The sequence below is a fragment of the Heterodontus francisci genome, chromosome 40, assembly GCF_036365525.1.
Source record: "Heterodontus francisci isolate sHetFra1 chromosome 40, sHetFra1.hap1, whole genome shotgun sequence".
In the NCBI taxonomy this organism is placed as follows: domain Eukaryota; kingdom Metazoa; phylum Chordata; class Chondrichthyes; order Heterodontiformes; family Heterodontidae; genus Heterodontus; species Heterodontus francisci.
In genome coordinates this window covers 13,134,993-13,157,547 of record NC_090410.1, presented here as the reverse complement: position 1 = coordinate 13,157,547, position 22,555 = coordinate 13,134,993, and the positions used below count along the sequence as shown (strand labels likewise).

Sequence of the window (22,555 nt, the reverse complement as noted above, 5' to 3'; positions counted from 1 at the left end):
CAAGAGAGATGTTATAAAAAGACTTATATTTATATAGCGCCTTTCACGACCACCAGACGTTTCACTTTACAACCAGCAAAGTATTTTTACAACAGTGAGTACTCTTTGAATGCAGGAAATGCCGCAACCAGTCTGTGCACAGCAAGATCCCACAAACAGCAATAATGATGATCTAATTTAGTGACGTTGATTCAGGGATAAATATTGGCCCGCACACTGGTGATAACTGCCCTGCTCTTCTTCAATATAGTGCCCTAGGATCTTTTACATCCACCCGAGAAGGCAGACAGGTCTAATGTCTCATCCCGAAAGATGGAACCTCCGACAGTGCAGCACTCCATTAGTACTGCACTGGAGTGTCAGCCTGGATTTTTCAGCTCAAGTCCTGGAGTGGGACTTGAATCTACAATCTTCTGACTCAGACGCAAAGAATATGAAAGGTTTGACCAAACTAGATCCAAGTAAAATTTGCTGCCATGCACAGATTTTAAGCACAAAGGGGTCATGTTACAAATTAAGGACAACAAAAGAACATAGGAAATACAAATGAAAGCTTTTTTTTTTAACTAGACAGCTTTCTTGTCAACAAATAGGATTCAGGGTTATTAGAAATGTATCAAGGGAATACAGTGGCTAGGTAGGCTAGCTGGGTGAAGGTCTTCTCCTGTCTGAAACTGTTGCTATGATACTGGCCTGCTCCTGGAGACGAGGACAGGACAGCGTTAGGTGGCACAGAGAGCTGTAAAACCAGGAGCGCCCTCCAGCAGGGTTCCAGTGGCAAGCAAAATAACTGCACCACAAGTCACTAAGTTGCACTGTCCAACCACACAGCTCTGCGATGCCCTTCTACCTTTACTGGTCTGACCAATGGACCAATTTTAGGCCAAATGTCCAAAAATTCCACATTGTGGTTCTTCCCCTCCCACCCAAGTCCACCCTCCACTTCTCCTCCCCAAATCCACCACCCCCACCTCCCCCCGGCCACTGGCCCAACCTTCTTTCTATGTTTAAAGTAAAATGGCTGGGGGATGGGAACCTTTGTAAGGGGTCAGAGGAGGGTGGGGGGGGGGAATCAAAGACAAGAACAAAAGACAGCAAGTGAAATAAGAAAAGTGATAGAGAAATCAAGGGCCAGAATCAAACAGGGCCACAGTGAAAAATAGTGGGAAGAGGTCAGGTAATATTAAAAAGACAAGCCTTAAGGCTTTGTGCCTTAATGCGCGGAGCATTCGCAAGAGAGTGGATGAATTAATCGCGCAAATAGATGTAAGCAGGTATGATATAGTCAGGATTACATGGTTGCAAGGTGACCAGGGTTGGAAAATGAACATCCAGGGGTATTCAGTATTTAGGAAGGACAGACAAAAAGTGAAAGGCGGTGGAGTTGCATTGCTGGTTAAAGAGGAAATTAACGCAATAGTGAGGAAAGATATTAGCTCTGACGATGTGGAATCTGTATGGGTAGAGGGAAAAAAACGTTAGTGGAGGTTGTATATAGAGCCCCAAACTGTAGTGGTGATGTTGGGAATGGCATTAAACAGGGAATTAGAGATGCATGCTATAAAGGAACATCTGTAATTATGGATGACTTTAATCTGCATATAGAGTCATAGAGAGATACAGCACTGAAAGGCCCTTCGGCCCACCAAGTCTGTGCCGACCATCAACCACCCATTTATACTAATCCTACATTAATCCCATATTCCCTACCACATCCCCACCTTCCCTCAATTCTCCTACCACCTACCTAAACTAGGGGCAATTTACAATGGCTAATTTACCTATCAACCTGCAAGTCTTTGGCTGTGGGAGGAAACCAGAGCACCCGACGGAAACCCACGTGGTCACAGGGCGAGCTTGCAAACTCTGCACAGGCAGTACCCAGAACCGAACCCGGGTCGCTGGAGCTGTGAGGCTGCGGTACTAACCACTGCACCACTGTGCTGCAAATCAAAATGGTCACAAAGCCATAGAGGAGGCATTCTTGGAGTGTAGACGGGATGGTTTTCTGGACCAATACGTTGAGGAACCAACTAGAGAACAGGCTATCCTAGACTGGGTATTGTGTAATGAGAGAGGAATAATTGACAATCTAGTGGTGCGAGACCCCTTGGGGATGAGCAACCATAATATGATCAAATTCTCCATCAAGATGGAGAGTGACATAGTTGATTCTGAGACTACGGTCCTGAATCTTAGTAAAGGAAACTACGAAGGTATGAGGTGCGAGTTGGCTATGACGGATTGGGAAATTAAAGGGATGACAGTGGATAGGCAATGTCAAACATTTAAAGACTGCACGGATGAACTGCAACAATTGTTTATCCCTGTCTGGTGCAAAAGCAATACGCGGAAGGTAGCCAAACCAGGGCTTACAAGGGAAATTAGAGATAGCATTAGATCCAAGGAAGAGGCATATAAATTTGCCAGAAAAAAAACAACAGACCTGAGGATTGGGAGCAGTTTAAAATTCAGCAAAGGAGGACCAAGGGATTGATTAAGAAGGGGAAAATAGACTGCGAGAGCAAGCTTGCGGGGAACACAAAAACTGACTGTAAAAGTTTCTATAGGTGTGTGAAGAGAAAAAGATTGGTGAAGACAAATGTAGGTCCCTTACAGTGAGAAGCAGGGGAATTTATTATGGGGAATAAAGAAATGGCTGACCAACTAAATGCATACTTTGGTTCTGTCTTCACAAAGGAGGACACAAATATCATACCAGAAATGTTGGGGAACACAGGGCTTAGTGGGAGAGGGGAACTGAAGGAAATTAGTGTTAATAGAGAAATGGTGTTGGGGAAATTGATGGGATTGAAGGCCGATAAATCCCCAGGGCCTGATGGTATGCAACTCAGAGTACTTAAGGAAGTGGCCCTAGAAATAGTGGATGCATTGGTGGTCATCTTCCAAGATTCTATTGACTCTGGAACAGTTCCCACAGATTGGAGGGTAGCTAATGTAACCCCACTATTTAAAAAGGGAAGTAGGAAGAAAGCAGGGTATTATAGACCAGTCAGCCTGATGTCGGTAGTGGGGAAAATTCTAGAGTCCATTATCAATGATTTTATAGCAGAGCACTTAGAGAACAGTAGTAGAATCGGGCAGAGTCAGCATGGATTTACGAAAGGGAAATCATGCTTGACAAATCTACTAGAATTCTTCGAGGATGTAACTAGTAGAGTTGATGAGGGGGAGCCAGTGGATGTGGTTTATTTGGACTTTCAGAAGGCTTTCGACAAAGTCCCACATAAGAGATTAGCGTGTAAAATTAAAGTGCATGGGATTGGGGGTAGTGTATTGCGATGGATAGAAAATTGTTGGTGGACAGGAAACAAAGAGTAGGTATAAATGGGTCTTTTTCCGAATGGCAGGCAGTGACTAGTGGGGTACCACAGGGTTCGGTGCTAGGACCCCAGCTATTCACAATATACATTAATGATTTAGATGAGGGAACTAAATGTAATATCTCCAAATTTGCAGATGACACAAAACTGGGTGGGAGGGTGAGTTGTGAGGAGGATGCAGAGAGGCTTCAGGGTGATTTGGACAAGTTAAGTGAGTGAGCTAATACAAGGCAGATGCAGTATAATGTGGATAAATGTGAGGTTATCCACTTTGGTAGCAAAAACAGGAAGGCAGATTATTATCTGAACGGCTATAAACTGAGAGCGGGGACTATGCAGCGAAACCTGGGTGTTCTCGTACACCAGTCACTGAAGGTAAGTATGCAGGTCCAACAGGCAGTAAAAAAGGCAAACGGTATGTTGGCCTTCATAGCGAGAGGATTCGAGTACAGGAGCAGGGATGTCTTCCTGCAATTATACAGGGCCTTGGTGAGGCCACACCTGGAATATTGTGTGCAGTTTTGGTCTCCTTATCTGAGGAAGGATGTTCTTGCTATAAAGGGAGTGCAGCGAAGGTTTACCAGACTGATTCCTGGGATGGCAGGACTGACGTATGAGGAGAGATTGAGTCGGTTAGGATTATATTTGCTGGAGTTCAGAAGAGTGAGGGGGGGAATCTCATAGAAACCTATAAACTTCTAACAGGACTTGACAGGGTAGATGCAGGCAGGATGTTCCTGATGGTGGGGGAGTCCAGAACCAGGGGTCATAGTCTAAGGATATGAGGTAAACCTTTCAGGACTAAGATGAGGAGAAATTTCTTCACCCAGAGAGTGGTGAGCCTGTGGAATTTGCTGCCACAGAAAGCAGTTGAGGCCAAAACATTGTATGTTTTCAAGAAGGAGTTAGATAAAGCTCTTGGGTCTAAAGGGATCAAAGGATATGGGGGGAAAGCAGGAACAGGTTACCTGAATTGGATGATCAGCAATGATCATAATGAATGGCGGAGCAGGCTTGAAGGGCAGAATGACCTACTCCTGCTCCTATTTTCTATGATTCTATGGACAATCCAGGACAGTCACAGGGTCCACAAGTTTCACATATAACAGTCCCAACATATGGCCTGCACTGTGATTTCTAGTCTTTATTAATTTGACGGCAGTAATTTATCTCTGGAGCTTACAGGGTCACTTGAGGTCCAGTATTAATTACTTGATAGATTAGTTTGCTAGGCAAATTGGTAAATTATGACAGTTTACTTATTTATATGGACCAGATAGTCAATGTTATTTGGATCCCTGTTACTTGCTATCTTCCACTTAATTAAACCCAAGGGCATAAAATAAACGAACTACGCCAATTTGTTTTATATTTTTACCTATTTAGCTTTGATTTGGGTGGGCGAGAGCGAAGGGGCGGGGTGGTGTGTAAGAGCAAAGGGGAAGGCTGCTGGAAAGTGCAAATATGAAGCGAAAACAAGGAACAGGGTCAGCCATGCTGCCCCCCACAGGCGATCAGCCTGTCAAACTCTCAGTCTAGGCCAGTACATAGCGACCGACCACTCATGCCAGGTATCAGAGAGCACCACAGAAACAAACGCCAGGGACAGTGATGAGCGAACAGAAAGCGGGACACTCACCGTCACTAAGATTGTCTCTTGCAACTTGCCGATCCTGCCCCGACTGAGCGAACCCACACCTGGCGACCCAGCACCCCCTCCCCTTTCCAGAGGCTGCAACCGGGACACTCAGCCCCCTCCTGTGCCACAACTCAGCAACTTCCAGTGCTGAGTCCAAACCCACTCCCAGAAAGTTTCTCTCTCTCAATACGGTACTAATAGAGTTAAACTGGAAAGGAGGGGACAAGGTCGGCGCAGAGTCTGCTCTGTTCGTCACGATCCTGAAGGCGCACTCTCCTGCCAGGCTGAGCGATGAATCACTCGCTATTTACGAAGTAGTTCACACGCAATTCTCACCGCCTCTTATCTTCTTCCTCTCACTCTCCCCCGCGCGCCTTCTCCCCGCCACTTTTTATTTTTTGCCTTTAACTCTTGTTTTTTTTAAATTAAAATATAAAGATTGCGAGGATTCCCAACACGAACTGGAGGTTTGGGGAGATTTGATTTCAAGTCAAATTCAATCTTAAAGTGAAAGTAGCAACTATTTTCAACAGAAAGTCAAGAGCCTTCCTTCGCTACAAAACTATCCACTTTGGAAAGACACATGAAACTGACACTTTGTAACTCACCTACTGCGTCCAGTCGGCGCGCTACATTGTAACCTTTCGCTGTGTCAGTTTCGCTCGGGCAAGTGTCAGCGGCTTCTGATCGCGGACCCGGATCTAGTTGCTGAGCAACTTGCCGGCGGGTGGTGTGGAGGGGGAGAGGGAAGGGGAGGGCATTTGATCCCTCTATCCTCCATCCCCCACCCTTTGCCGGGCGCGAACGCCTGCGCACGAAGCTGCTGCCTCCAAGGTGCCTTTCGGGAGTTGTAGTTCTGAGGGTGCCAGTAAGCAGTGAACGGCCCAGGAGGAGGCCATTCAGCCCCGTCGATCCTGTTCCGCCATTCAGTTAGATCACGGTTGGTCTGTATCGCCTTGGAGATGGGAGTTTGAACTGCCCAGCGGGAATGCCAACACCTGCATTGCCTGGCACGAGCAGCCTTGTTTCACTCTTCCAAATTTCCCTGCTGAGCGTTTTGGTCCATTCTGGTTCTCCCCAAAAAAGACATTCTCTGACTGTGAATCAAGACAGTGAGTGCCCGCAGGGTATGGTGTCAGCCCACCCATGCCTTCTGACAAATAGTAATCAGGAGTGGGAACCTTGGCTGATTTTTCTCCCGGTATCCCAAGGAACTTGAGACCAACCATAGCACTGAGATTAGGGAAAAACATATACAAAAATACTCGGTATGTAGGTATTGCTGGCAAGGCCGAATTTATGGACCAACTCTAGTTGGCCTTGAGAAGGTGGCAGTGGGCCGTCTTGTTGAACTGCTGTGGTCAGTGCAATGATGGTGTTTCCACAATTCTGATAGGTAAGGAATTCTAGAATGCTGACCCACCGACAGTTAAGGAACAGCAATATATGACCAAGTCAGGTAGGTAGGGGTCTTGGAGCATGCTTGGGAGGAACAGGTGGCTGGACCTACAGTTCCCAAAGCTCTCCATCACCAGGGTTTCCCTTGTGGCATGTCTGGGCCTGTTGTGGACCAAGTGACAAAGACTGATTGCTGTGCTTGGTAAACAACTCAATTATTGGTGTAACGTGTGACTATCAGGATGTCAGAAGATGAACTAGATGGACTTTGGTCTTTTAGTTTCCAGCAGCTTTCATATGAAGGTGTTCCCATGAACAGTGGGTCCCTCTGGTCTGTCAAAGTTTAAATTCAACAGTTGCTGCACCTAGGGCAGGGGCAGTTCCAATCTCACACTGTAACTTTGGCACAAGAGTGGTGCAAAAAACTGTTTCTCCAGGATTGCCCTCCACCCCACCCATTGTCATGGCAGGTGGTTAGGGAGGATTTCTGTAATGAGATCACATCTGGAGTTTTGTGTACAGTTTTGGTCTCCTTACTTAAGAAAGGATATAAATGCATTAGAAGCAGTTTAGAGAAGGTTCACTCGAATATTTCTTGGGAGGAAGGGGTTTTCTTATGAGGAAAGGTTGGACAGGTTGGAAGAATGAGAGGTGATCTTATTGAATCATATAAGATGCTGAGGGGACTTGACAGGGTGGATGCTGAGAGGATGTTTCCCCTGACGGGAGAGAGAAGTAAGGGACACAGTTTAAAAATAAGGGGTCTCCCATTTAAGATGGAGATAACAATATTTTTTTTTCTCTCAGAGGGTTGTTAGTCTGTGGAATTCTCATTCCCAAAGAGCAGGTGAATATTTTTCAGGCGAGTTAGATAGATTCTCGAGTGACAAGGGAGTCAAAGGTTATACTGGGGAGATGGGAAAGTGGAGTTGAGGCCACAATCAGAAATCAGCCATGATCTTATCAAATGGCAGAGCAGGTTCAAGGGGTTGAATGGCCTACTCCTAATTCATACGTTGTATGTATGTTTGTATGTAGATTGTTAAAAAGGTTACATTTTCAATTTCTCATTGAGTTAAACCAGTGATGTCCACTATACCTTACTCTATCTTACCCTTCCGAAGTAAATATTACTCATGTGCTTTTAATACCCACATATGCCAGGTAGCCCATGGATAAATTTACCCACTGGAGTCCTGATCTGCGTGATAGCACCCACTCTCATGCCAGTTTTTGTGTTAAATCGAGGCCAACTCTCCAATGCAGGACCAAGGGAGTGCTTCATCATCAAAACAGCCTAGTAGTAATCACATGACTTGTATTCAAGGATTCTCTCAAGGGGACAGCCTCCGTACCAGTGTAATTTTAAAGCCTGGTTTTATTTTTGTATCTAAGGCTTTGTGGTCTCACTGTTATAAAGCAGCAACATTTAAGACGTGAGATATAGGACAGTTTAAAATGATATACATCAAGAGCTTGCATTTATAATACATCTTTACCATTGTAAAACGTTCAAGTAGAGCATGGCTACCTGACCCGAACCAGACGGGACCCAACGACACATGTCGGGTTCGGGTCGGGTCGGGTCGCACTTCCGTGTCCGACATTCGGGCTCAGGTTGGGTTGGGCCGGGTCGGACACACTCTATCACCACCTCCGGTAAGTGGCTCCAATCTTAATGTACTTTTTGGACTTGAAAGATTGTTTAGTTACAATTTTTTAAAGCTTGTGCAGATAAGCAACAAAGTGAAAAATGGAAGTCAGGTTGGGTCGGGCACGTAAAAAAATGAAAGGACGCAGGCCGGGTCGGGTTTTATTTGCAGACCCAAGCAGGCCTTTACTTCACAGGAGCTTTAAGTGACAAAATTTGACACTGAGCTTTTTAAGCTAATAATAGGATAGGTCACCAAAAGTTTGTTGGAACAGGTAGCAAAGGGAGAATGGTAGCTTAGTGATAATGATACTGGACTAATGCTCTGGAGACCCGAGTTCAAATCTCACGCTGACAGATAGGGGAATTAAAAATTTGATTAATAGATCTAGAATAAAATGCTAGTATCATTAATAACATGGAACTACTGGATGTCATAAAACCCATCTGGTTCACTAATGTCCTTCAGGGGATGAAATCTGTCATCTTTATCCAGTCTGTTGTTGACTCTTAACTATCCTCCGAAATGGTCTAGCAAGCCACTCAGTTGTAGACAGCTCACTACCACTTGCTCAAAGGCAATTAGGGATGGGTGCAGAACGCACCATTCAGTTGGACTATGCCATACCACCAGCCCCTCGTGGAAAGATTTGTACAGAAATACACATTTGACCACATGTCCATGCATGCAACATCCTTGAGGCCACATGGGAAAAGATGATGTGCCTTTGCAAAGCAGGTCTGGAAAGAGATGCAGTGGCTTTTGTTGAGGTGCATCCCAAGCAGCTCCGTAATGCAGGTCTCCAAACTCTACAGACTGTTCCCAGGGATGCACACTGAGATAAACATCAACCGCTGCTGGAGGACCATTAACTTAGTGAAAGACACAGTTCTGCCTGAAACTTGTTGGTCTTCCGGTGCAAAAAGCCATCGATGACAACAGTATTGCAGACTGGTACATTCCAAGGTCCAGGACTACATCTGAGGGATACACTAAAGCTCTGTGGAGCCGTTGCAAAGGCTCAATAGGAATTGGCCACTGTGTAAGGCCCTCCCAACATGTATACCGAGGGGCTGGACACCATGTAAAAAACCCTCAGGTTGTATGCAGGGAATGTTTGATATGAAATGTAAATTGTAACTCTAACCTATAATAGCAAGTGTAGTGAGACACCTCATGTACTGTATTGGTGTATTGCACTGTCAAATTTGAACTGTTATGTAATGTATTTTCACAAATTTTATGAAGAAAACTTTTGAAAAAATATAGGTATGAGCAATAACTACTGGCCTTGCCAACAACACTCACATCCCATGAAAGATTTTTAAAAAGTATGTTTTAAAGAGCATTTTAAAGGAGGAGAGGAAGAGAGGTTTCCGGAGGGAATTCCAGAATTTAGGGCCTGGGAAACTGACGGCACAGCCACCAATGGTGGAGCAATACTAATCAATCAGGGATGTGTAAGAGGCCAGAACCGGAGGAGCAGAGAAATCTCAGAGGGTTTATTTATTTATTTAGAGATACAGCACTGAAACAGGCCCTTCGGCCCACCGAGTCTGTGCCGACCATTAACCACCCATTTATACTAACCCTGCAGTAATCCCATATTCCCGACCACCGACCTACACTAGGGGCAATTTACAATGGCCAATTTACCTATCAACCCGCAAGTCTTTGGCTGTGGGAGGAAACCGGAGCACCCGGCGAAAATCCACGCGGTCACAGGGAGAACTTGCAAACTCCACACAGGCAGTACCCAGAATTGAACCCGGGTCCCTGGAGCTGTGAGGCTGCAGTGCTAACCACTGTGCCGCCCTAAAGGAAGAGGCTAGAGATAGGAAGGGGCCATGGAGGGATTTGAAACCATGGATGAGAATTTATTTTTAAAAAACACTGTCAGACTAAGAGCCAAAGTAGGTCAAAAAAGTCAAAGACGAGAATATGTATGTCAGGGTACAGAGCATAGTCAAACTAACTGAGCTAATCCCATAGGTGCATGGATTCCCAATCCAGGTTTTGCAAGTGGAAAGCACCAAGACCTCAGGACAATACCATGCACTTAGTGGATATGGCTGGTGGAATGGTTAAAGAGTGCAAGGCCTCCAGCAAGTCCCTGGCCACTGCAAAAACACATTCTGCAGAGAGTGAAGAAAAACCATCTAGCCAATGGTTAGATTATGCTCACCCTAACACTTAAGGCAGTACAACCTAACGAAGTGTCCCCCCTACCCCCCGCCCCATGACAACTCCTTGGAAAGTCAAGCAGGTGAATTTCAGGAAACGCTAGGGAATTGCTCTCCAGCTCTCCGTGCAAGATCAAGGAATTCAGGATGATCCTCACTGCACCACCGGTCACCTACACCCAACTCTCCAAGAGGCCCCAGTGTCTTCCTCAGCTGCAGCTCAGTGAGTCACTCTCACCAGTCAGAAGACTGCATTTAAGTCCCACTTCAGAGTGCAAAATCTAGACAGTGCAGCACTGAGGTAGTGCTACATCGTCAGAGGTGCCATCTTACAGATGATAAACCAATGCCCTCTCATGCAGTTGTAAAGGATCCCAAGGCACCAAAGAGCAGCAGGGGAGCTCGCCCTGATGTCCAGAACAATATTTATCCCTCAACCAACATCATTTTATTTTTTAAAAACTCATTAGTGTTTGTGGGATCTTCTTGTGTGAAAATTTGCTGCTGCATTTCCAAAGTTACAACAGTGGGTACACATCAAAAAGTACTTCAAAGCATTCTGCCAAGTACTGAGTTTGTGAAAGGTACTATACAAATGAAAGTATACCTATTTTTACATGCATGAGGAATGAGAGAAAGTGTCAAGCAGGAAAATAAAACTGCAGATGCACATAGTTCGTCATTTTAAAAATTTTATTTTAAGAAAATGTAAATACCTGCATTTTCATTGGACAGTAATTGCATAGACATTTGAGCAGCACCACAGTCTGCTGGACACACTAAACCACAGCACACCTGCTCGCACCAACCAGGTCCTGCATTAGCAGCTCAACTAACAAGCACCTCACATGCCTCAAAGTCACCGCTCCTTTTACAGTTCTCACCCCAATGGGGGAAACAAGGCTTACGTGCAGTTACAAGCACTGAACAGCAGACTTTGCAGCTGGAGATACTGGTTAACCAGTTCAATCAAAGCAGGGGAGTTAGTAAATCTCCCCCTCACACAGTGGCAGTAAACCTTGGTATTCAAGGGTTTATTTGTGGCACAGAAGTTAAGAGTTCCCATTCTAGATCACTGTTCAGCAATCTTTACTGGAAAGTGCATTTGTGGACATGAGATGCACCAACCGCTCTCTGAACAGGCTGGGGTAATGTGGGAAGAGTCTTGGTGTGGGGGTGGGGGGTGCTGACCTCTGTGCAGCCATACTTCAGCACATCAGTGCCTCTAGGACAGGAGAAACTGTGATCAAATAAAAACCTCTCAAGTCCACTGCTTTTCCCTGGAGGTCTGTGTTTAACAGCTGTGCTGGGTTTGTGTGGAACTGTTTACAGGTAGGATGTGTAATTTCACTCTAAAAGTCTTACTGCATTGAAGCAAAACTTCCTGTGTTAAACATTTCCATAAATATATAACTATTAACATTAAATAAAATTCACATAATTCTCCCTTAACTCAAGATAGTCTTTTTTTTCTAATAGTACACACACACACACACACACACAAAGACTTTTCTGAACCACCAGCTCTCTCCAAAATACAACTGACAGGCTTTTAACAGTCACCATCCCACAGCAAGTCAACTTTTAAGTGTTCTAAGGCCCGTGACCCTTAATATTGCAATGAAAGGATAATTGTAAGTTAACAGCCTGTTCTCCATTGGAATTCCAGAAAGTCTGGGTACGGAATGAGCTTTTCCCACCCAGAGAAAACAAGGAATGTGGTAACACACATCGGGTCAATTAGTTTGGGAAAGAGAGATTTGTTAATGAAGAGTCCCACTTGAAACAGTAACCTGCCCGTCTCTTTCAGACCATGATTGACCTGAACACTTCTGCCATTCAGTTTCAAGGTGTCCATAGCCAGACTTAAAAACTACAATCTTGGGCTCCTGGTGTCCAGGGTTAAGTGATGTGGATTTATCTCAACTTAGTGACGAGATTGGTACAGCACGTCCTCCCTCTCCAGCCCCCCCCCACCCCCAAGTGTTTGATCAGAATAATGCAGCAGGAAAGCCCATTCCACAACACAGTGGACTACAGTTGCTTTGGCAAGAGATAATGAGGAGCTGCACGTCAGTATCAGTTCGTGCAACCTGGACTGGACGCAGAGAAAAGGGAGCACCTTCATTCTTGCTAGCCTGCACTGACACACTCAGTGCTGCCAATCCCCAATCGTTAAATCAGTGATTAATGATACTCCAGACTTCCCCCTACCCCACCACTCCTCCCCTCACATCATACTCCCACAGATAATAGTTGAATTCCCACTTCAAGATCAGATTTTGAAAAAATGCAAGTATGCAAGGTAATCCCCATCTTTACAGTAGCTCTACTGGACAACCCTGCAGTACACCCTGCAATGCAGAATAAAAAAAGTGTGAAAACTTTTGATGTTTTTATGTCTTAAATAGTCAAACAGAAGCGTGGTTTGGGGGAGGTTGAAAGTTTAGACACAGCGGCCGCCCCCGCCCATAATTAAACATCTTTTAATTAATTAAAAGAATTCCTCTCAGAAAGAGGAGAATAAGGCTAAAACTTGCATAGAACAAAGTGAGCTTTAGAGACGGGTGTTAAGTGTGCAGTTCCTCCCACACATGAAAAGCAGCTACCAGTCTGGCAGGGAGGCAAAACTAGGCACCAAGTTTTCAAGTTTGAAGATATTGCAAAAATTTGAACACAGGTAATGCCATGAGTGGCCAATTAAAAAGGAAACTAAACATCAGATACTGGAGACACAGACCAGAATTCTGATTCAGTAAGGGTCTCAAACACTACAAGTTCAGAATTGCCAACATTGTAAAATTTGCCTTAAACAACTCAAAAGCCTGTTAACAGTGGGAGGGAGCAGTGGTGCGTACAAATGAGCCTTGTGCATAAGATATAGAAACATTCACTGGCAAGTAGAATAAAAAAGAAAAAGTTATACAATCAAAGCATGGCTTAAAATAGGATTCAAGATTCAGGCCACAGAACATCATATGAGAATTCACCATGCGGGAACAGTGAGTGAGTGAAAAGACTGCAGCAGGGAAGAGAAAGAATTTCATTAGAAATCACGTTATCTGCTCAGTATCTTAGCATAACAGATGCAAAATCAATTCAATATAAAGTGACAGAATAAACAAAAATAAAAAGCAAGCACCCAGTTTCTCCATTCTATCAACCTTCCAAAAATGACAGTCACTGTACTGCCCAAGTGTATGGAATATAAATCTGGGGAAGCCAAAATTGGCAGCGATCAGGGCAGGGTGGAGTAAATGAGACAGCACAACTGCTGGAAAAATGATTCAACGACCCTCCCAACCTGGTAAAGCCACCTGCTAGAACCTCTCCTGTGCACTCATCAGTTCAGCCACAACCACGTGGTTGTGGGTCGCGCTCTCACTTTCGGTCACTAGTGATGCTAGAGGCACCTTTTCCCACTCCTAGTGTTAAAGCACTTTTGTTGCTTCATGATTACTGCGATATAAAACTCACTTTATACAAGATGTAAAATCACCCTCGCTGGACGCCTCCCATTTAATTTCAACCCAAGCCCTTGAGGGAAGGAAACCATGTGGACTGCCATGATCAAGAGCAAAGGCTGTATCACAGTCCCTTTTTTTAAAAAATCTATGCCTCGTGAAAAGGACAATTCCAGGACTGGCTTGGAAAGTCAAGCCTCTTCCCCTCATTAAATTTATATTTCATCTGAACCCTACCCTACCCCCTCCTCAAAAAAACACACAGGAAGACAAAATTAAGTGGCATATAGACAGCACAAAAATTCAACTCGGATTTCTGTAAAACTGCTCCATGCAATGTGCCGCCATGGAACAAAGGTTAAAAATATTTAACTGTGCCTATAGTGCGGTCATGAAACACCGATCAGTTAATATGGCTATTTAACCCATTTTCTCTTATAAAACAGAAACAGGACCTCAACTTTCTACAGTAGTTTCCATGTTCTTAATATCTACTGATATCAGAAAACAAACCAAGATGCTTTAAAAATTACTAAACAAATACTGAATGGTGAAGCACCCCCTGCGGTGAAAAGTGAATCTCAAAATCTCAGGAATTGAAAGACTTTTCGTCTGAAATTCAGATATTGTACTTCTACCTGCAGAATATATGGTGCATCAACATTCTGGGGCAGATAAATAGCAACTAAGGATTAGTGCAGGGTCACTTCAGCACCAGTACACCGTATCTGTTAGGACTGCCAGTCCCAACAAAGGCTTTTAGCAGACAAGAGCTTTTCAGTTTCCATCACATATCCAGGGCTTCCAAACAGACCACCTTCAGCCATTATCCTCCACAGCAGCAGCGAATGGTGAGTTCAAGTTCAGAAAAGGCAACAGACACAACTGACAATGTAAACGACTCCGCTCGGATAGGAATCCTCAGGAGACTGGGAGTCCCCCAGGTGAAATCAGATCAGACACCCACTCTCTGCAAGGGTGAGCATTAAGGCATAGGACTGCTTAGAACCACAGCAGCAGGACGACTGTGGGGCTCGGATTCAATACAATTACTTTCTATGCCCCTTAGCAGGTCAAATGTCCACAGTGCAAGTTTGGGGCGTGGCTGGGAGGGTGGGGGCCATGTTGGTAAGCAGGAAGCCGGTCTCAGAAGCTGGATGACAAATGTGCCAAGTCTTGAAGCAACAGTACAGCGAGACATTCGGAGCCTGGCACCGCACCCACCCACCCCCAACCCTCCTGTTACTCAGCTCAAAAATTGCACAGATTAAACACCACTTCAATTCCACATTCACCTGGCAGACATTGATTTAAAGACTCTAGTTTGAAACATATCCACTGCTGACAACGGTAGGACCTGCCTGACTACTTCACTGAGACAGCTCCCCTGTAAGCTAGAGTGGAGGCCAGTGGCGTTCCTCCGGGAGCAGCTTCATTCCATTTCCCCACGTCTAGCGTCGCATTTTGTTGCTTCACATTCAAATGGAGAGAGGCTCAAAAAGGTCAACTCTTCCCTTGTATAACCTCAATAAAAAAAAACTTCAAATCCAGCTCGTAGACAAATAAAAGCAAAATTCAGAGAAAACACACACACACTTCCAGCGCGATGATTATTTTAAAAAAGTTCAACCTTATTTCCAGGATACAATATGGAGTATCTTTGATCTGTCTCTCATAGGGCCCTGTGCAGCTGCCTAGAGGCATATTTGTTCGATGATGTTGGTAGGGCCCAAACCACTTGATAAAAATTACCTCTATTTACAGCCCCTAATCCCCCCCCCCACCCCCCCAAATCATATACACTGATCTGAAATGTTGCTCCATGTTGATTTGGAGCCCTGAGTAGAAAATGAGCAATGGGACTGTGCCAGCATTGCTCCCCTCCGGTAGTGAGGGGGATGTCTTTGGCTTGTGGAGGTCAGTCGGTAGCCTGTCACAGCGAGGTAGCTCCTCAGGAGCTGACCAGGATCTCCATTATGTGATCGAGGTCGTTCAGGTCAGTCCTTAAGCTCGGATTGGCTCCCAGTGAAGAAGAGGAATTGCATGAGGAGAAAGTCTTGGCCAGGTCATCAGCCACACTAGGGAGCGCCACCCGGCCACTGGGAGCCGGCCCCACTGCAGCCGCGTCGCAGTCACACAAGGAGGTGTCAATGTCAAGGAAAAGGTCGTCCAAGGTCACACCCACGAGGTAACTGGAGCTCATAATCTCAAAACTGCCAAACACGGACTCCAAAGGTTTCGGAGGCTCAGAGGGACGGATTTCCTCTTTGTCCCCAGCTTCTGCTGCCACGTCCATCACCTCTGGCGTATCCAGGTTGTCCCGCGGGGACGACTGTGAAGGGCTCCCGTCAATAACGATGTCAAGGTCTCGGAGGATGGAGTTGATGGCGGAGGAGAGGGAGAAGTCTTCGTCGGAGGCAGCGGACATGTAGTCCTCAAGGCCATCGCTAAACCCGGCTGGGTGGCTCTCAGTGGTCAGTCGCGAGGGCAGGGGCTCCCGCTGGCTGCCCAATTCCATGCACCCGGCATCCAATGCCATGGCAGACACCAACTGGCTGCTCTCCAGCCGGATCTCCTCCTGGATCTGACGCAGGGTGTTGGCGATCAGCACAGTACGCCGGAGGCTGAGTTCCGGCAGCATCCGCCCGCTCTGCATCTTATTCAGGGAGGTGTTGAGCACCAGCTGCCGCTTGAGGCTGTAGGACTGCGGACAGTCAGCGAGGTTCTGGCAGGAGTCCAGACCCCCATCAGCATGGCGTTTCCGCTTCACGCCCTTCCCAACCATTGAGACCTGCCAAAATAAAGAGGAGCTTTTAATATGGGGTAGAAGCAAATATGGTACTGAGATCGACAGAGCAGAAGGTAATAGGTGCAACCCACCAATCTACCTTCGATGGGAAACAGAAGAGTTGCTAGTTCAGTTACATAGACACAACAGGCCATTCAGCCCAATTGGTCCATGCTGGCAGTTATGCTCCACCCAGGCCTCTTCCCACCCTTCATTTAACCCTATCAGCATACCCTTCTGATTCTTAGACTAGGAACGGTGAGGAAAAATTTAATCAGCCTGGGTTTCTGCTCCCAACTGATCTACAAAAACTTAGAATTATACAGAGGAGGAAGCCATTCAGCCCTATGTGCCTGGGTCAGCTCTATGAGAGACCCATTCTCATACACCATCCCCGCAGCTCTGCAAATTTCTCCTTTTCAAGTATGTATCCAACTGCCTTTTGAAAAGCGACTACTGAATCTGATTCCATCAGCCTTTCAGGTAGTGCACTGGAGATCATAACAACTGACTGTGTACCAACATTTATCCTCACCTCCCCTAGGTTCTTTCACCAAATCGCCTCGGCTGAAAAATTCAGATGTGATCAGATGAGATCATCAGGCTTGGAAGTGAATGCCGACAAAGTCAAATAGCCTGACAGCCCTCATTGTAGGCTCGTGTGTGGAGCTGGATGAGGAATCACAACATGGAGTATGGTCTTCGAGAGACTGAGGATGCAGAAGGGCATGAGAAAGACACTAGGGAACTACTTGAAGAGGAGACAGGAGTTCTGTCAATGTCCTGGCCAACATTCCTTTCTCAACCACCATTGCCAAAAGTGAATAAATGTTCGTTCAGTGCTGCTTCAACTAACAGTAATTAGTCCAAAAATAGAACATGAGGCACTTTTCAGATGTGCTAAAGCCATGGCGAGGCAAGACTTCTTTAAACAAAGAATTGAAACACAGCTGTGGCTATGAACAGAAGCCCTAGACTCTTCCCTCTCCCCTTCCTCTCTCATCAGAAACTGTGACCAAAGGTTATGTTAGACACACCAGACAGCAAATGCACTACTGATTTTACAGCGACGTAAAGTTCTAAAATGAGGAGTCAGTACAGCCTGTCGAGGGACTGTGGCAGCCTTCTAAAAACTAAACTCATGTTGAAAGGGAAAGAGCTTAGGAAGTTTAATTCAGGGTTTATTCCCACCCCCGTTTCCATGTATTACTGATAGGGGCCTGTTTTGACTCTTTATTAGCACTCTCCCTTCCCTCACACAAAAACCCATATTCATTTGTACGTCTCAACAGTAAAAGCCAAAAGCAATGGCTCCACATCTAAACACCAACGTGCCCTCTCCAAACATGCACACCTTCAGGAGTAGCACTGGCAAGCAAGCGGGACCCGAGTGCTTGGTCACTGTTCTCCCATCTCTGAAGTGGAAAACAAATTCCCTGCTGATGAGATCCGCTAACTCAGTATAGAAAGAACAGAGTCAGACCAGCCAAGGTGTCTGATGTGCAGAGACATCACTACGTTGAACAAACTGATGTGGCGTGCACCATCCATTTACAGAGGAGCTGGCAGAGTGCAGCTCAGTGACTGCTACAAAAAGCACTGTAATGTAACCTGCTAAAACCACATAGCCTACAATTACAGAGCACTGTAACAGCAGCTGCTTGTCCGACACAGAGCCACCATACCTATCAGGACATTGGACTGCAGGTTGCTCAATCCAGTGGGAATACCCAACTCCCAGTGACAGGTTTACTCACCAGGATTCATCAGTGAGCCAGAGTGACAGATCACCATCAGTGAGCCAGAGTGACAGGTCACCATTAGTGAGCCAGGACACTCCAGATCTGGTTCAGCTATCCGTCATCGGATCTGCCATTGACGGGTTGACTGTCCTAGTAATCCAGAGAACGAGAGTTCAAATCCCATCATGGCAGTCAGAGAATTTGAATTCAGCTTTAAAAAAAAGTCTGCAAATACAAAACTGGTATCAGTATCATGAAGCTTCTGGATTGTTGTAACATCCCAACTGGTTCACTAATATCCTTTAGGGAAAGAGGCCTCTACCTGGTCTACCCTTATGCGACTCAGGTACACACCAATGTTGATACTTAGCCCCCTCTGAAGTGGCCTAACAAGCGACTCTGATTATTAAACTACTCCAGATAAACGACAAGGGCTGCAGCGGTCAAGGTGGCTCTCAGGGCAACAAATGTCAGTCTTGCCAGCAATACCACATCCAGAGAATGAATATAAAACACTTTCCTCACCAAGCCACCTGAAACGCACTTAAATCACTTCTACCTATCACAACACAGGCAGGTGCTTCTCCTACAGCCCCCCACATAATCACTTCCAGGGTCTTCCAAAGGTCCATTCTTGTCCCTCTCCTCTTCCTCATCTACATGCTGCCCCATCAAAGCTGCTCAATGTGTGCTGACAACAGCTATAATTTGATCCATGAAAATGTTGGAAAAGGAAGGGCTTGCCTTTTATGACCTTACGATGTACCTTTAACCTGTAGTTGCTGTTTATAAAGTTTGAAATGTGGCAGTCAATTTGTGCACAACAAGGCCCTACAAACAGTTAAGGAGATAATGATCAGATAATCTATTTTACCATCTTTGGCTGAGGGATAAATATTGTCCAGGACACTGGACATTCCTCTTTGAAATAGTACCATGGGATCTTTTACATCATCTGATGGGGCAGCTCTAAAACGTGCAACACTTCCTCAGAACTACATTGAAGACCATTTTTAACATAAGCATGAACACCCCCTAAAACCCTCCTCCTCTCAAAAGAAGGCTCCTGAAAACCTGTCTTAATACGTTGCCCATAAAAAGTTCAGTATCCACTCCCAAGTTGTTTTACCCATGTCAAAAAGGCTCAAAAAATGTAAAGTGCCATCAGGACATTCTGCATGGCTCAACTACACACAGGACAAAACCCCAGGTCATTCCTCAGATGGTTACAAGCACAGGAAGAGGGGAGGGGCATTCTTCTCACTCAGCACAGAAAATCTGCATTAAAATGACCAGTCTTCCCCAGTTCTATCCAGATCAGAAAATCCCACCTTATCCTGGATCTCTTTACTTTCTAACATTGCTTTGCAGATGAAGTATAATGTGGGAAAATATGAAATTGTCTACTTTGGTGGGAAGAATAGAAAAGATTATTTAAATAGAGAGAAACTACAGAATCCAGTGGAATCTGGGTGTCCTCACACATGAATTACAAAATGTTAACATGCAAGTACAGCAAGGCAAATGGAATGTTGGCATTTATTCCAATTTCTGATGCCCCGCCCCCTCCTGAGTGGCCTTCCAGCCCCGCCCCCTTCACCGACTCCAGCTGCCGCGCGGTGAATGCTGGGGGTTGAAGTCCTCGGACAGTTTCACCACCCATGACGACCTGACTGCGGCTGCGCGGCCACCTCGGCGGGTCCGGTCATTGAAAAACGCGCGTCTAAAAACTTTACCAAACCTGACGTGTTCCACACCCCAAAAAACAGCTGCCGAAAAGAACTACATCTCCCAGAATGCATGCTGGCACTGCGCACATGCGCAGCTGGAGTCACGGAGAACCCCCCAACCCCCACCCGCAGCTGGAGGGTGCGGGGCCCGAAAATTTGGGGGTTGGGGGGCGGGGTGTTGGAGGTTTCTCCCTCAACCAGGAATAATCCTCCTCCTGGGATACCGGCCGCAACTGCCGGCCTTCAGCCCAGGTGAAAATCGAGTGCTCCGGAGAGGACGGTTACTGTTTTTAAACGGGCGCTCGAAGCGTCACAACAATTTGACGCCAAATGAAAAAAAAATAACTCGCGGGCGCTACCTGCTGAGTTCCTTGGAAACGATTTTTTTTTCCCCACGAGCAATTAGAGGGACCTAAACATCACCAGCGATTCCTTCCTACCGATCCCCGGCCGCCATTAACCGTCCGCTCCCCGCCGAATTCTTCATGTTTTCCCCCCTCCCTCAGAGGCCGCGCTCCGGCAAGACTCGCCGAGCGGAAGCCCCCGTCCCCTGCTGCTTCCATTGGTCACGCTTCGGCCAATGTGGACCAATTGTCGGGCGGATCTCCCATCCCCTACTTCTGATTGGTTTCCTGAACTGTCAAGTGTGCGCACGGAGGTGGGACCCGCTGACCGCCAGCTGAATCGACCAATCACAGGCGCCGCCGAGCAGCAACCGAAAACTTCGTTTGAAATCCGAAATGCGCACAAATCAAACGCATCGCGGGGAGGCGCCTGCTTATTCGTCCAGCGTTAACTTTCGAATTAATCACCGGTTAGCGCATTGGCGTCGTCACAGATGATAAATTGAGGGCGAGAACGCCATTTTTTTATTTTTAACGTCCGTTGCTAAGCTACCGACAAGACCGGTTGTGATTGGCGGAGCGGCGGGTGTGGGGTGGAGCAATGTGAATGGGCTGACCAATGGCGTGGCGGTAGCGGCCTCTGTGTCATGGTGCGTGACGTCACGGATGGGCGGGACGGGACGGTGGCCCCTCCTCCCTCTATGGGTAGGGGCTGGGTCTGTTTCAGTAGGCGGGGCGACAATGGGCGTGGTGAGTGCCATCAAAAACTTGGCGGAGTACGAAGCGGCGCTGCGGGTCAGCGACCAGAACCTGGTCATCCTACTCTTCTCCGCCAACTGGTGTGAGTTCTGCCAGATGATCCAGCTCTACTTCGATCAGTTCGCCGAGTGCTACCCGGACGTGGTCTTCTACGAGGTGGACATCAGCGTAGCCCAAGATGTGGTGCAGCGCTGCCGCATCGAGTGGTTCCCCACCTTCCAGTTCTACAAGACCGGCTCCAAAGTCTTCCAGTTCAAGGGGCCCAACCGCTGCCTCCTGGAGCGGATGATCCAGAAACTGCAGGGAAATGGGTCGCACTCCTCGCCTACATTAAACCCAGCCAATAACTAACATCGCTTTTGTGGCTGTTTGTTGTTATTCTGTCAGCCTTGGCTCAGTGGGTTGTACTCTGATGACAGAAGGTTCAAAGTTTTTTTTAAATTTCCAAAATATACTTTATTCATAGAAATCTGTAAAAAATACATTACCGAACAGTTTCAAACAGCACCAAAAAATACAAACATTGCAAGGGAGATCAGTTTCCTTCAATACAATCATGAGTTGCCACACAACCCTTCCATTTCATTTGTCATGCCAGATGCATTTTTACATTTTACAGCAAACTAAAAATTTCCCGATACAGTTCGAGGGGTTTCCCATGGATCCAGCCCCTCAGTTCACCTTGGTGGGGGGACCTTACACTGTGGTTTTTCCCCATTGAGCCTTTGCTGCGGCTGCCCCAAGCTTTAGTGCGTCCCTCAGCACGTAGTCCTGGACCTTGGAATGTGCCAGGCTGCACAACATTCGGTCGTGGACAACTCTTTGCGCTGGAAGACCAACAAGTTTCGGGCAGACCAAAGGGCGTCTTTCACCGAATTGATAGTCCTCCAGCAGCAGTTGATGTTTGTGTCGGTGTGCGTCCCTGGGAACAGCCCGTAGAGCACAGACTCCTGTGTTACAGAGCTGCTTGGGATGAACCTGGACAAAAACCACTGCATCTCTTTCCACACCTGCTTTGCAAAGCCACATTCCAGAAGGAGGTGGGCGACTGTCTCTTCCGCACCAAAGCCACCGCGGGGGCATTGTGCGGAGGAGGTGAGACTTCGAGCGTGCAGGAAGGATCTGACGGGGAGGGCTCTTCTCACCACCAGCCAAGCTACATCTTGGTGCTTGTTTGGAAGTTTTGGTGATGAGGGGTATGGGCCAGACCTGCGCCACGTACAGCAACAACGTGAGCGCCTCGCACCTGATGACCAGGTTCTTACCCACAATGGAGAGAGATCGCTGCCCCCACATGCTCAACTTGTGTTGTACCTTGGCTACTCGCTCCTTCCAGGTTTTGGTGCACGCCCCGGCCCTTCCGAACCATATCCCCAGCACCTTCAGGTAGTCTGACCTGACGGTGAAGGGGACAAAGGATCGGTCAGCCCAGTTCCCAAAGAACATGGCCTCGCTCTTGCCGTGGTTAACTTTGGCTCCCGAGGCCAGTTCGAACTGGTCGCAGATGCTCAT

The 22,555-nt window shown here is 46.5% G+C and overlaps 1 protein-coding gene and 1 pseudogene across 1 annotated transcript in view; one reads left to right on the top strand and one right to left on the bottom strand.

The window, feature by feature from the left end:
• LOC137353163 (uncharacterized) overlaps positions 1–20,509 on the bottom strand; it is a 36,206-nt gene extending 15,697 nt beyond the window's left edge. The window contains exons 1-6 of the mRNA XM_068019211.1: positions 20,300–20,509; positions 18,226–18,435; positions 15,635–16,471; positions 12,539–12,570; positions 5,923–6,216; positions 5,596–5,839 (exon numbers count right to left, since the gene is read on the bottom strand). Of these exons, the coding sequence (XP_067875312.1) occupies positions 5,596–5,839; positions 5,923–6,216; positions 12,539–12,570; positions 15,635–16,465 (1,401 nt within the window). The 5' untranslated portion in view covers positions 16,466–16,471; positions 18,226–18,435; positions 20,300–20,509. The remainder of the gene's footprint in view (positions 1–5,595; positions 5,840–5,922; positions 6,217–12,538; positions 12,571–15,634; positions 16,472–18,225; positions 18,436–20,299) is intronic.
• Positions 20,510–20,961: 452 nt separating this feature from the next.
• Positions 20,962–21,459, top strand: LOC137353223 (thioredoxin pseudogene; annotated as a pseudogene).
• The last annotated feature ends 1,096 nt before the right edge of the window (positions 21,460–22,555 follow it).